The sequence below is a fragment of the Cheilinus undulatus genome, linkage group 2 (assembly GCF_018320785.1).
Source record: "Cheilinus undulatus linkage group 2, ASM1832078v1, whole genome shotgun sequence".
NCBI lineage: Eukaryota > Metazoa > Chordata > Actinopteri > Labriformes > Labridae > Cheilinus > Cheilinus undulatus.
In genome coordinates, this window is record NC_054866.1 from 47,083,007 (window position 1) to 47,097,241 (window position 14,235).

Consider the following 14,235-nt stretch of genomic DNA (forward strand, 5'->3'; position numbering starts at 1 on the left):
ATCCTTAAGTACACTTCTGTCCCTGTGTTTAAAATGGTCATGGAGGCCGAATCTAAGCAGACTCTCTCCTTTGGCTGATTTTTTTATGCGCACATGTGCCCCTAAATAATTTTTACAGTTCACACACACCTTTTTTTAGGCGCAAATGTGAGTGAAACGCTCGCACTGTCGAGTCCTGCACTAATCCCCACTTGCATTAATGCTGATGCACCATGCTGCTGCCGCTGGTAAAGCTTAACCTCCTCCACCCCAGCCTCCTCCTTTATAGCATAAAGCTTGTTACAATCATATTGAGCTACATGCTACTATGAATTCAGGACACATTGTCATATCTCTTACTCACCAGGATGGGGTAAACTCCACGTGAGCATCAAAAAACCCCGTCACTTCTGCAGTAGCGACCTTCCAGCCTTCGATGCGAGCTCGGATGAGTCCCTCTCTCTTCTGGTTTCTGACGATTTTCACCAGGCCAGGGTAACGTTTGTTCACGTACTCCTCCAGTGGTCCCTTCAGCTGCTCTGTAACACACAAAATATATCATATCAAACTCTCTTCTGTTGTCTTTGAACAAAAGTTGAACTCCCACTCTCTCATTTTCTGCATCTTCATCTCTCCTCTCACATCCACACAGTTTCTGTTTCATTTAGCATACCTCTGGTTTCTGCCTGTAATATATGCTAAAATGTTGCTAAGTGCTCTTCTCATGACGATCGAATTCTTCCTGTGATGAAGACTGACTGAGCCCTTGTGTATGAGCTGTGGCTTGTAAATAAAGTGACCAAACTTCTGCTATGACTCATTAAACTTGGCTTATTTTCCATGTTTTGAGATAGTTATCACATAATGTCCTGTAGCTTTTAAAACATCACAAACATGATTACACTGCCATAATACCCAATCCATCCAGATCTCCATCTCCACCATGAGTAAACAGAATTTATTATTATTGGGAATAAAAGAGACTCAAATGACACAGAAACAGAGAGATGCCATAAATCTGCTCTCTCTCCCTCTGTCCTGCTGTTTTCAGCCACACCACGCTCCATACAGACTCACATACTAGACAAAGTGGGCAGAGAGTGATCCACAGCTCCACCTCTGATCTCTCTGTCAGCTCATCAGCCTTTACCCTCGGGACTCAAACACACAACCCCTCAACCTCAGCCTCACAAACACTTTAACATTCCCTCCAACACAAACACATTTGTCATGCTCTCTGTTTTCCAGACTCTTTTCTCTCACAGACTCTTCATCTCTCACTCATCGCCTATGCTGTGTCTTCTTTCCCTCTGTCTCGCTCGCATCGCTGATGCACTTGGGTGTGCACAACGCGAGAGCCACAGAGTCTGGTGACTCTTGCAGGCAGTAAGAGAGGGGAGTTTCTTGTTTGCATGCCTCATCCTCTGCGTCACTGCCATTATGTCTGCTCTGTGATGGATATCTGGCTCTGGGCCAACCAGTAGCTTTAGGACAGAGAGGAGAGAAGGGCTCAACCCTCTCTATTTCCTTTTACTTCTCTTTTTCATGTCATATCCCTCTAATACTTTTTTCAAGTTATGAGATTTAAATATCCTTTGAATGCTTGATGTTGGCGATGCTCACTAAAGCTAAGGATGCCTCAATCAGGTTTTTTCTTTTGCTGCAGGTACAAAGTCTGTTCACATGTGATCAGCTGATAATAACACCAGTACTAGCTATGCATGTGATCAGCTGAAAATAACACCAGTACTGCATGTGATCAGCTGATAGTAACACCAGTACTGCATGTGATCAGCGATAGTAACACCAGTACTGCCTATTCATGTGATCAGCTAATAATAACACCAGTACTGCATGTGATCAGCTGGCTTATTTGCTGGCACCATGGTTTAGCACTATTTTGATCTAGAAAACGGGGATTAAGTTATCCAGAGGCTGTGTCAGGTTATATTAGGCCAGGGGTGTCAAATTCAATTACAGCAGGGGCCAGAATCTGGATTCAGGTCTTACCTGAGGGCCTAACAGGGTCACCTTTTAAACCATAAACTGTCAACCTCATTTCACCAGTAATAAAATATGAAAAAAAAAACTTAATGCCGATGATAAATAATTTTGACATTTAAAAAGTTAAAAAGATAAGTTTAAAGGTTCACAATCTGAGAAAAGTAAATTTATTTGTTCAAAAAGGTCAAAACATGAAATTGAAATTAAGAAATAATATTTTTAAGGCAAACACATTAGGAAGAAAGTCAAAATCATGAGTTTAAAAGGTCCAAATATTAAATAAAAAGTGTAATCATGAAATTAGAAGTCAAAATATGATTCAAAATTTCAAATTGTGAATCTAAAAGGTCAAACTATGGGATTATGAAGTCAAATTTTGAAGTTGAAAATATGAGATAAAATACAAAATACCTGGTTAAAAAGGTCCAAATATGACTTAAAATTAGAATTATGAAACTTAAAGCTCAAAATATATGGGAAGTCAGAATTATGAGTTGAAATGCTCAAAGCACGAAAGAAAAAGTCAAAATCCTAAGTTTGAGTATGAGATGTAAAATTGAAAATATGAAATTAAAACACAAATTAATTTCTTTTCCCACATTCCTGACTTCTTATCTAAATATTTTTACTCCATACTTTTTCAGATTTTATGATTTAAAAAGGATTTCTTAAATCATCAAGGATAAGTTTACATTTTTATACTCGAGGAAATCTGCAGACCTCATACTGAAGGGCCAGTTATAACAGAAATATGAGATCATCTTGCGGGCTGGATTTAACTGTTCCATGGGCCAGATTTGACACCCCTGTACTAGGCCCTCCTGGGGCCCGGTAAAAAGTGTTATCGGAGTGCTGCGGTGGAGGAGGGTTGAAGCGGTTGCACCGAAACAACTGATGGCGGAGATAAGAGAAGAGATTTTAAAATATGACAGCTGCAGGATGATTGGACTGAGAGAGGCCTTGGCTGAAAGGGACTGGCTCAGAGCTTAGGTGAGTAGACGCCCATACCAGCTGACAACCAGAGCGGGAAAAGGGAGACACGTGAGTGAGTGATTACTAATGAATGGAAATGAACCAGTCTTCCTGATTGGACTTTGACTAACTTCATTGAACCAAAGCTTTGACAACCCTGTGAACGACATTACTTTTAACATTTTGTTGAGCAGTGCAAGCCTTTAGCTGAATTCCTCATTGTTTATTGTACTTGATGAATGACTGTTTTTTGGTTAATTTTAAGACTAAAATAGGTAACTAACAGTAATTATAAAAGAGCCATTGTACACCGTAAAACAACAATATCCTGGGAGATTTAACCAGAAAAACCTGCACTGATTCTAGGGAGAAAAAAGAGGAAACATGAGAGGAAATAAAATAAATGTTTAGCTTCTTCAATAGGAAATATATTTAGACCACTGTGACTGAGTTTTAACAGGAAGAATAGTTGTTTCAGGAGCTATTTTAGTTCAAGAGCTGGCCATGAACAAACAGAAATAAATCTGCACCATGTTGTGAACTGAACTGATCTCAATCTGTAAAGCAACTTTGCACCATTATGATATGAAGCTGGTTTACCAGTGCAGTAGTGGTAGTTGTAAACTGGTATCAGTACAGCCACCAACACCATCATCACCAGTTTAAATGCATGCATTGTTGTCATACAGAGTACTTAGCTTGATGAAGATTAAGTAGTTTTTACCATGACTAATAATAATAAACTGGAAATAAGAGCCCAGATTGAACCTGATTCCATCCATCAAACCCCAGACTCATGCACTATTTCCTGCTTGAGTTTCATTTCTAAAACACGTCTGTGAGCTCCACTTTTAGGAAATAGCTAAGCCCTTTTTCTTATATATGGAACCATAAACTTGAGATACACAGCTGTGTGTTTCTGTCTTCAGCAGACAACCAGGCTTCGGTCTGGGGGGAGAAAACAAAGTGATGAGTGACAGACTAATGCTTTGTTGTTTTTGATCTTTTCATGAGATTTGCTGGAAATAAAGGAAAGAGAATAATGTCAGCCTTATCCCCTAAATCCTCCACTATCTCAGATCTGTCTTCCCATTTCCTCCTTATTTGTCTGCGTTTCCGCTCTCTCTGATTGCTCGCTCTCTCTCTCTCCCTCGCCCTCCCTTCCTCTGTGTTGGACCTCATTTATCTCAGACTCGGTGTCTCCCATCCTTTCCTTTCCCTCTTTCTGCCACTTTCTCTAACAGTGTGTTAAGCTCTTTCCGCCTCTTCTTTCATTCTTGCAAAGTCTTTGTCCCGTCTCTTCACTTTGCCTATTTCAAACCCCTTTGGCCCTCTTTATTCCTCATTTCTTTTTTCTTTTAGTTCCACCCTCTAATCACTAACTTTCCATCCAGTATCTATCTCCCTGCACTTTTCCATCCGTTTTGCTCCGCAGGTTTTATCCCTGCTCTGCTCTTCTATCTCCCTCCCTTTCTGTCCCTTCATTACACAAAGTCCAGCTTCCAGGCCTGCCTAAATACGACAGGCACGTCTCCCTCTGTGACATCCAATTTTTTCGCCCCACCTCGATCTGCCGGTCTTCAGTGCAAGATTCGACAGTCACTTCAGAAAGCACTGCTCCTCATGAAGCAGTGAAAACAGCTTCAAAGGGATGCTAATCACAGTTTCAGGCCAACTAAGACGTTTCATGTCTAACAGCTGTTTCATACCAAATTCAAGAGAGAACGCTACAGTATGTTTTAAAGTAACATGCATGCAACGTGCATGAACACAAGATGTGTATTGTGTTTCTATTTATACCCTGAAATATCACTTAAAGTGAAATAAATTTCAAATAACCCAATTAACATGGCTAAGAACTCCAGATGGGGGGCAGGAAGTGATTTTTGCATAAAGAAGCATTATCAAAACGTCAAAAATTCTGTGCTATTTACGACCGCCAACCGCCAATCTTTCAAACTAAGAAGAAAAGAAAATCTTCAGCTACTTTTGTGTCCCAAAAGTGGAGCCAGAATCAGGCAAAGACATTTGAAAATATATAGAGGAATAGCAGCGCACATGGATTAAAAACCTCCATCAAAAGCCTGGAGAAGCAGCGTCAGACAACACTCGTGTCTGGTCTGTTTCTGTTGAGTGGTCCGGTCTGGTTCAGGTTCAGGTTTGGCACAGTAAACTCTGATCATGCTTGTTTTTTCACAACTAATATCCTTCTAGCCTCGCTCTTTGTGATGGGAAATCCATCTTCTTTTAGAGACCTGGATCATCTTGCTCAGATCAGTAATAAGAGCCGGTCTAAACGGTTCTTCATTTGAGACCAATTCAGCTTTTTAAATGTGTATTAAATAAAAAAATAATATGGAAGAAAAGGAACTCCAACAAGAGCCAGCAGCTCCTGTGGTTCACAGAAGGATCATTTAGTAGACGATACATCATCGATCGGTTGCTTACCGTACAAGACTTAAGGCTTAGCAGAGGTGGAAAATTACATGACTATTATACTCAAGAAAAGTACTCCAGAAAAAATTTACTTGAGTAAAAGTTAAAGTACTGGTCTATAAATTCACTCAAGTAAATGTGAAATAATTTCTTTTAAAGTTTACTCTGAGTTCTGAGTAGCTACTGAGGAGTTCTACAGTAAAATATGATCTTAGACAGATCCCCAACAGGGTTGCTTGGGTAAAGTCACACCACTATAATAAAGTTAAATATACAGCAAAACCTAACCTTGCAAAGCAGATGGATTCGTCTGTTTCCAGGTTTCTCACGGGCGAATCCATCTTGCAAAGCTCCCATCTGAACCGTTTGGGCCCGGTTAGAAAGTGACAGGACCAATCAGCGTCGAGGGGCAGTACTTTCGGGTGCAGTGGAGTCGTGATGTAAGCAAGCAGCAACAAGAGGCCGGGGCAATTATGGTGGAAGAAATTAGCGTGGATGCTGCTAAAGTTTAAGTTTTACCATAACTTGACGACATTTCTTTGTTAAAAGAAGAACAGAGAGTTGTTTTCTTTTCAAATATAACAAAAGTCGTGTACTAACATGTCCACAGTCGCCATGGTTGACACCTTCATGACTGTGCATAATGGAAGTGCAGGGCTAAGTGGTAGGGGAAAGAGGTGTATTGAGTTGAAGACTAAACGCCTTAATCTCGGAAAATTTCAGTCAGAACACTTGTTATATAGTGAGACATTTACTGCAATATGGATTTACAATTTTCCTTGGTGGTGAAGGCTCTGCTCAGAACACTTTCTCTGGGTTAGCCAAGCAGCCTGCTTGGTTTTGTTCGTGTGGCCTTCTGTATATTTGTCCTTTTATAATTGGGTTACCTTATTATTAGGGGCTCGGGGCCACGTCACGAGTCACTATTGTTCTTCCGTGCGTTTCTTCTTTTTTTTTCTTCATCTTGTGGACAAAATTTCGCCTGTAAATTATACATCAAAACGTGCGGTTTGTTCCCGATTGATTTGCTATGACTTTTCTAAGAGATTCGCAGTTTTTTTGCAAAGTTATTCGCAAAAAACTGCGAAAAAAGTCCCATCTGAAATGAATGGGGAGAGGGATGATGAAACCACAAAAATAGGGTTTTTTACCACCCCTACTGCTTCACCATACTTTCACCTACAGAGCTCATTCAAACTTTAAAACGCAGGTATTTTTGTCCTGTCTTCAGGAATGTCTTTGTTATGATGATGGGGTTTACGGTTTTCAATAGGCAAGTCTTCAAATCTCCTGTGTGTTGAGTGAAAATCATGAAAAATCACCCTGCTAGAGTGGATGATGTCATCACCCTAGAGGCTGAGAGAGCCAACACATCAACTGAGACTTTTGCGAACAACTAGTGACTATGGCCACAAATCTAACACCACACACATAAAAAATATATCAAAATGGAGGAAATCTTGTCCCGCTACTGTGGAACCAAGAACCAAAGCCATATCATATGCAGTTTTGGCGTGAGAGGACCAACTGTCCCAAGTACGCTGACACCTCTCTGATCTGCTGCAATGTTACCAAATCTGATAAATTTGCCTAAAGAGTCTGAAAGTTGCCCATTTTTAGCTCACCCTCCTGGCCTCCTTTCTTGCACAAGCAACACCAAAATTACATCATTGCTAGTTCCAAGCCTGCAGATGCTCACGCCAAAATCCGTTTGATGATACCATTTATGGTTTTCACACACGGAGCGGAGAAAGAGACTGTGTTTACAAGCAAAAATCCCCCAAAACTACTCTCTGCTGTCTCAGGTGTAACTGATCTGTGATCAGTGATGCGTAACCGTGCAGGCATTAATTACCATGGCAACAGCAGCTCTGGTGCTTTGATGATGTCATCGTTGATTGACATGCATACAGCCCTCAATAAGCTCTGATCACGCACACACATGGAGCTGTTCCAATAAAGCAGCCCATTTAAACAATGCTTTAACAGGATGGTGGGACGCTGTGGGTGGCTTCTCATCCACATACAGTCCCCCATAAGGTTTTTGGCGACGTCAGTCACCAAAGACAGCCACACATATATCCCATATGAAGTGAATGGGAGAGATTGTGCATTTGTGTGTGTGTCAGCGCGTGAAGCACGCATTGGTGTGTGTTTCTGTGTTCTCTTGACTTTGGTGACATCAATCAAAACAACAACACACAATCCTTTCTCAATAAAAGTTTTTAATGTGTTCAAATGGAGCTGGAAATAATAAAATTAATCTCTTCTGCACCTGCTCTCATCAAGACCTTGACAGGAACTGCATGTCTGTATAAAATTCAAATAAAGGACTCTATTTCATAGGGAGGGTCAGCACCACCAGGTATGCCAGGTGATCAGCATCAGCTAATCAGGCCACATGACTAAAACACATGAATAAAGTCTCCTGTCATGTACAGTGTTTCTCAACCATTTCACCGTGTCATTGTCCAGCTACATGCTGCTTCAGCTTGGATTTGTACATGACCTTGTAATGACAAGTCGGGCTATTGTCATAAATGGCCTTGCGATGAAACCGGCACCGCCCCCCGAGCCCCTCTCGCGTTTTCCGCTTGAGGAAATTGTCTAGTTTCTCATGCTGGAATTACACAGTAGGACAAAAATGTAGTATGAGATGGAGCTGTCTGATGGCAGACACTGAATCTGGCCCAATCAATCTCCTTTGCAAGGTTACAAAAAGAGGATAGAAAGTAAAAGTCTTCCCAACAGGGAAGAACAATGCAGCTATCTGACATCCCTACCCAGAATACACTGCACAACCACAGCCTACATGTGAATTTATCTTTCAAATTTCCTCTAAATGTAAAATCTGAAGTGTTTCTTTTGACAGCATGCTTAAAAACAGTCATGTTAATCCAATAAGGTCAGGAAGTCTTAATCTGCAGGGTTCTTTTAATAGGGATGGCTGTGACATTAATTCATCTTGATCAAGGCCCTGAGGAATTGTGGGATAGAGTTAGGTCTTTTTGAACTCTTTATGAGTTGAAATGTAATTGTATTGCTGCTATAATCTTCTGTGATCAGAGATATAAACATCAATTTTAAGCATAATTTAAGCATTTATGAAGCATTGTTGCCACACACCTCTTCTCCCTTTATTTTGGGTGCATGTATAGCTAGATATTTGTTTCTCTGTCTTTATTTATGTGATGAATTGATGTGATTTATGTTCTGTCTGAGCAACTCCAAGATTGTATGCATGCTTGACAATGATAATTTATGTCAGCATTGAATGAATAATTTGTGAATTTAATTGGTAAAAAGCCTGAACAAACCAAACAAACAGGCCTCTGTCGACCATCTTTGTCGTGTTTTAGGACATAAATGCAGTGAAATATTTCTTATTGTAATCATGATTGCTGTAATTTAAACCAAAAAGGAGGAGTTTTGCTATCACTTTATTTAGGTGGGCCATAATTTCCTAATAATTTTTATAGTAGTACATTAAATCATTTTTATTATTAAAGATCTTACATTTTTTTAACTTATCATTTTGTTTTTTTCTAGTATAAAATACATGCTCCTAGTTTCACCCCATTCATTCTTTAGTTTGGGTAAAATACCACCTAATTACCAGAGAGTTACCACTATATTATGAGGGTTAGGGTCCGGCTAAAGTACTACGTAAATACCAGAGAACTGCCACAATATAATGGGGAATTGATCATTGATACATCATTACTAGGTAAATACTTCCTTGAAACATCATTTCTGAGTTATTTCTTTGTAAAATGCCAACTTTTTACTAAGTTATTACGTCTTAGTCTTGAGAAATTTCTAGATTATTTCATTTATTAACATAAAATTACTATATAAAAAGGGCCTACTAAATTAAAGTGCTACTGAAGTGGTATACACCTTGCTTTCACCTTTGAAAATGACTGAAACGAATGAATTACATTTCTTATAAATGTCTGGGTTTTTGACAGGATGAGATTAGGAGTTTTTTCACAAAAATTCAGGTAAATACCCTGAACTTTGGTTTGTTGTCTCACCCTCCTGTTGGGCAGTTTGTGGAATCCAAATGCATGCTGGGAGCCTTCTTCCTCCTTTCTATGGCTCTGTTCTTTTATCATTTCCCTTTAAGAGCAATTACTTAACTTCCCTCTGGATGTAGCAGATTCAAATCAAACTGATCTGAGCTTTGGGAAGGCAATCTTTCATGTCTACTCACCATCATCGCTGTTGTCGTCCACCAGGATGATTTCCTTGAGCAAGTGAGCGGGCGTGTGATTGACAGCTGAGTGGACGGAGCGCAGGATCACGGACAGAGCCTCGTTCACGAAGATGAAGATGAGGGAAATCTGGGGGAGGTCTCTTGGGTAGCTGACCTTTCTGCATCTGCACAGAGACACGGGAACACAGCACACCATCTGTAAAAGAAAAACTTGCCTGTGAAGCCTGAGCTTTGCACGCTTCACTCATCCTCAATCATCACTATAAAAGACCAAAATGCCTCCACGGAGCAGCTGCTGACATCTTGTTCGATGAGGCTGAAAAGCAAAACATGTGCAGCTTCCTGTTCAACCAACCAAACACTAAATTCATAGTGTGTCTGCTGCAGATAGGGCTGTTTTTTTAATGCTTGTTTGTTTGGTTTAAACAAGACTAATAAAGAGGAGCGAGGTCAGAGGATTGTCTAAAGAAGTCTGTCCTATTTCATTTATTAAATCAAATGTTTGCCTTCATACCCATGCAGAGTGAAAACAAGTTATTCTGCAGAAATCTTTTTAACATTAGGGCTACATTTTCTAGTTGTTTCATTTTTTTCTTATAATTAATTTGCATATAAAAACATTTTTTAAGTCCATTTGATTTGGGAGTCAAATGAATGCAGAGATTTATTTTGTGATCTTGACTGTTAGATTTATCGATTACATTTGTGCTGCACCGATGTGGTCAGAAACCACGATCCTGACAGAGGAGGCAGATATTAAGAAATGAGGGTCTGGCTGATTTGAGGAGTTGTATCAGGCAGATCTTCCCAGGTATGAGCTTCAAATGGATGCCACAGATCCAGTGATTGTGGACCCACCTTTTGTTGAGAAGACTCAATCGGCCTTGAACAAGCTGAAGGTCTGGGAAGCACCAGAGAGAGTATGCATGCAAGATTCAGACTCTAAAGGCAGGTGGTGAAGCCTCCCTTCCTGTGGTTGCATGCTGATACTGCTGAACAGGATCCGTGATCCACTGCTCCACCACCAGCAGCCTGAACAGTCGGGCTTTACACCTCAGATGTCTCCGGTAGACCACATCCTGAGACTTTGGGTCCTCACTGAGTGCTTTCAAGAGTTCAATAATGAGTTGCTTGCTGCCTTTGTTTACTTCCAGATGGCATTCGACTCTGTGAGTACAGATGCCCTCTGGAGGATTCTGGAGCTCCACGGGATCCAACGTTTGCTTATCCAGCTGGTAACTGCCCTATATTTTGGTACAGAGAGTGCTGTATAGAGGGGTGGCTCCACCTTTGAATTCTTCCTGGTTGATTCTGGGGTGAGGAAGGGGGACGTCTCAGCCCCTACCCTCTTCAGTACCTGTATGGACTGGCTAACGGGATGGGTAACAGGGGCAGCATACTGTGGAGTGTCATTTGGCGATGCCCAGATCACTGATCTGGTCTTTGCTTATGATACTGTGATCCTTGCAGAGACTGTAAATGTCCTTGTGAAATTTCTTAACTCGCTGAGTGCGAAAATTGAAGTGTTGAAAATGCACGTCAAAAAAAAATGACCCAGGCATTTGGAGGTGCCTTGGATGCTGCCATCGAATCTGTGTTTGTGAATGGTGAGAGTGAAAGTTCACCTTTCTTAACAGTGTGATCCATCAATCCGCTGATTGTGAGGCTGAGCCCAAACAAAAACTTGGCCTTGCACATGGGGCAATGGGTTCTTTGGGGAAGTCAGTGTGGTGTTCCAAGTATCTGAGCATGCAAATGAAATGAATGAGTCTTTCAGTCCATGTCCATCCAGTCATACTGTACTCTTGTGAGGACAGAGGCACAGAATGGACCCCTTTGTTATGACTTCTCCCTAGCAAGACTTTGTGTCTAATGCTCACATGGCTAGAAGAGTGGAGATGGGAAGGGTCAGCTGCTGGATACAGAAGTAGCAGCTGGATTTCTACTGGTACCTGGCATGCTCTCCCAGGCCTTATCTAGTTCACAGCATACTTGGAGCCCAGGGCCCGATAGGCTGGACCAGACAATCGGGGTGGACTCATGCATCGTGGAGGAGTCAGCCCTGAAGATACCTGGAGAGATGGGGCATGGGGTTGCTGCAGGCCAGGAGGATGGTTATCAGGAGGCCAGAGTCTCCAAGGTTGATGTGGAGAAGTTCCCATACCTGGCTTGACCTGGAGCTTGTTGGTGAATCAAACTCAACCCGAAGCCAGTTGGGAGAAGAGCAAAATATCCTCTCTACCACAACTGCTAGTAAAAACTGCCGCTAGAGCTACATCTGAGCTAATTGCTCCACTGGAAGCACCCATTGCTACCAGCCTCAAATACTTAACCCCGTCCACAGCTACCTACCTTGATCTCCTCTAATGATGCTGATTGGTCCGGTCTGTTCTCAGACGTGGCACGGATTGGAGCTTTGCAAGATGGATTTGCCTGATGACAGACATGGAATCGGGCCAATCCATCTGCTTTGCAAGGCTAATGTTAACCCTCACTTAAGGATGACCTGATTACAGTTTGGAGGTCAAAGGTCAAATGGCCTCATGGTCCAGCCCTCCTTCTTGACCCATCGCTGTACAGAACTTTGCAGAGTCATATATAACCACCAAGTAGTGGTTCTAGTTTATTTAATTTCCTTTTTAATGATTTGACAGAACACCCTCTGGTTTGGAATAGTTAATAAAAATGCTGCAGTTATAAATATTAAAAACATGTTGATGGAAAATACTTGCATGTGTTAGAGATATGTTTTATTCAGATACTCAGAGACCCTTTTTTTAGAACAAAGGGGCTTTGAGTTGAAGAGAAGGCTCTGTTTGAAAGAGCTCACTGAATGAAACCCAGCAGCAGTGCAGCAGTCTGAGGAAGCTGTGAAAAAAAAAAAACCTCAAGGGGTCTGCAGAGAAAATCCCTGCAGGAAAATACACTCTGATGAGAGGAGAATATACTGTATGTACATTATGTTTATGGAAAGGGTTGCCAAGGCAATTATGGAGAAGAAGGGGAAGGAACAGCAGGAGGAAGGGATGGTGTAAATGAATGTAACCAGCGACAGCAGCGTGCGGATAGCAGAGAGCAGCGTGAAGGAGTGTTAAAGTGTGAAGCTGTCACATTACAAGTACAGCTTCAATCACTCCTCTGACTGGAAGAATCAGCTGGTTCTTCTCTAAAATGTCATTTGTTTCTTGATAATCAATGTGAGAAATATGTGAAAGCTTCAAATCTGTTGTGCTAACGTATTAGTAGACTCTTAGGACATCTGAAAGTACAATTTAAAAAAGTAAAATCCATAAAAAGACTAATCAGATTTACCGTTCATCCCCAAAAGTAGCATATTCCTGAATTATTACACTCATAGCTGACATTTAATCTTTAGTCATTTCCGTTTCGGCCTGTGGCTCTGCACTTTAAAGGAACCTTCAGCCAAACACAGCCGACTCCTCAGACTCCAGCTTACACGCTGCTGCCGGCTGCTGCTAAGCCTGAAGATATCACACCCCAACACGCTTCACACGCCACTTTGATCCCGCCAACATAAAAGACCCCACACACAGAGCTGGTAGCAGTAACGGACAGAAGACTGTCTCATCATCCCAGACTCCAAATAGAAGGATCGGACAAGCTCCACCAGACAGAGACTCTTTAAAGAAGGAGTTAGAGTAAACCTCCACATGTATGCAGACACAGCAGACAGCACATCGCAAACATGGATGTGCTCATACATGATGTTCTGATGCTACACCAGCACTGCCTCTGTGTATTGGTGTGTTTTCATTTAATCTGATTACATGTGTGTGATCAATAATCAGCCTGATGGTGCAGCTTCATCAGACATGACAGTAAGAGGACAACAGAAAGACTGAATTAAAACACAGGTGTTCTCCAAACAATCACCATTGTGAAAGATACATTTACTTTTCAATATGTACTGAGAGTACTGTTATTTATCTTTTTTGTTTGCAGGGATCCATCCATCCAACCATATCCATCCATCCATCTATCCATGCATCCATCCGTCCGTCCGTCAATCCATCCATCCATCCATCCATCCATCCTTCTCCTTCTCTTTCCTTCTCTCAGATATGCTTAGCTTAGCGTCTCTTTGCACCAGAGAGACTTGGTCTTCTTTAAAAAAACAAAAGAGTGTACAACTCCAATTCCAAAAAAGTTGGGGCGCTGTGTAAAATGTACATAAAAACAGAATGCAAAGACATGTAAATCTCATAATCGCATATCTTATCCACAATAGAACATAAACAACACATCAGATGTTGAACCTGGATTGAAGTATATGTCGCTCCAATATCTTAAAACCTCAGTATTATAAGCTGCCCACGCTATAGGCACTAATGCAACCCTGTACCATCAGAGATACAAGCTTTTGAACTGTGCACTGATAACAAGCTGGATGGTCCCTCTTCTCTGTAGTTTGTGGGACACAGAATCCACACTTTCAAAAACTAAAAAATTGAAATTTGATTAGTCCGACCACAGAACAGTTTTCCATGTTGCCTCAGTCCATTTTAAATATGCTTTGGCCCAAAGAAGACAGCAGCATTTCTGGATAACATACAGCTTCTTCTTTGCATGATACAGCTGCAGCGTTGTATTTGTGATTGGCACGG

General features: G+C 41.2%; 1 protein-coding gene across 1 annotated transcript in view; it reads right to left on the reverse strand.

The window, feature by feature from the left end:
* The window catches only part of galnt17 (polypeptide N-acetylgalactosaminyltransferase 17), a 48,312-nt gene that overhangs the window by 21,776 nt on the left and 12,301 nt on the right, over window positions 1-14,235 (reverse strand). Inside the window, exons 4-5 of the mRNA XM_041807920.1 lie at window positions 9,608-9,774; window positions 344-518 (exon numbers count right to left, since the gene is read on the reverse strand). Coding sequence (XP_041663854.1) covers window positions 344-518; window positions 9,608-9,774 — 342 coding nt within the window. The remainder of the gene's footprint in view (window positions 1-343; window positions 519-9,607; window positions 9,775-14,235) is intronic.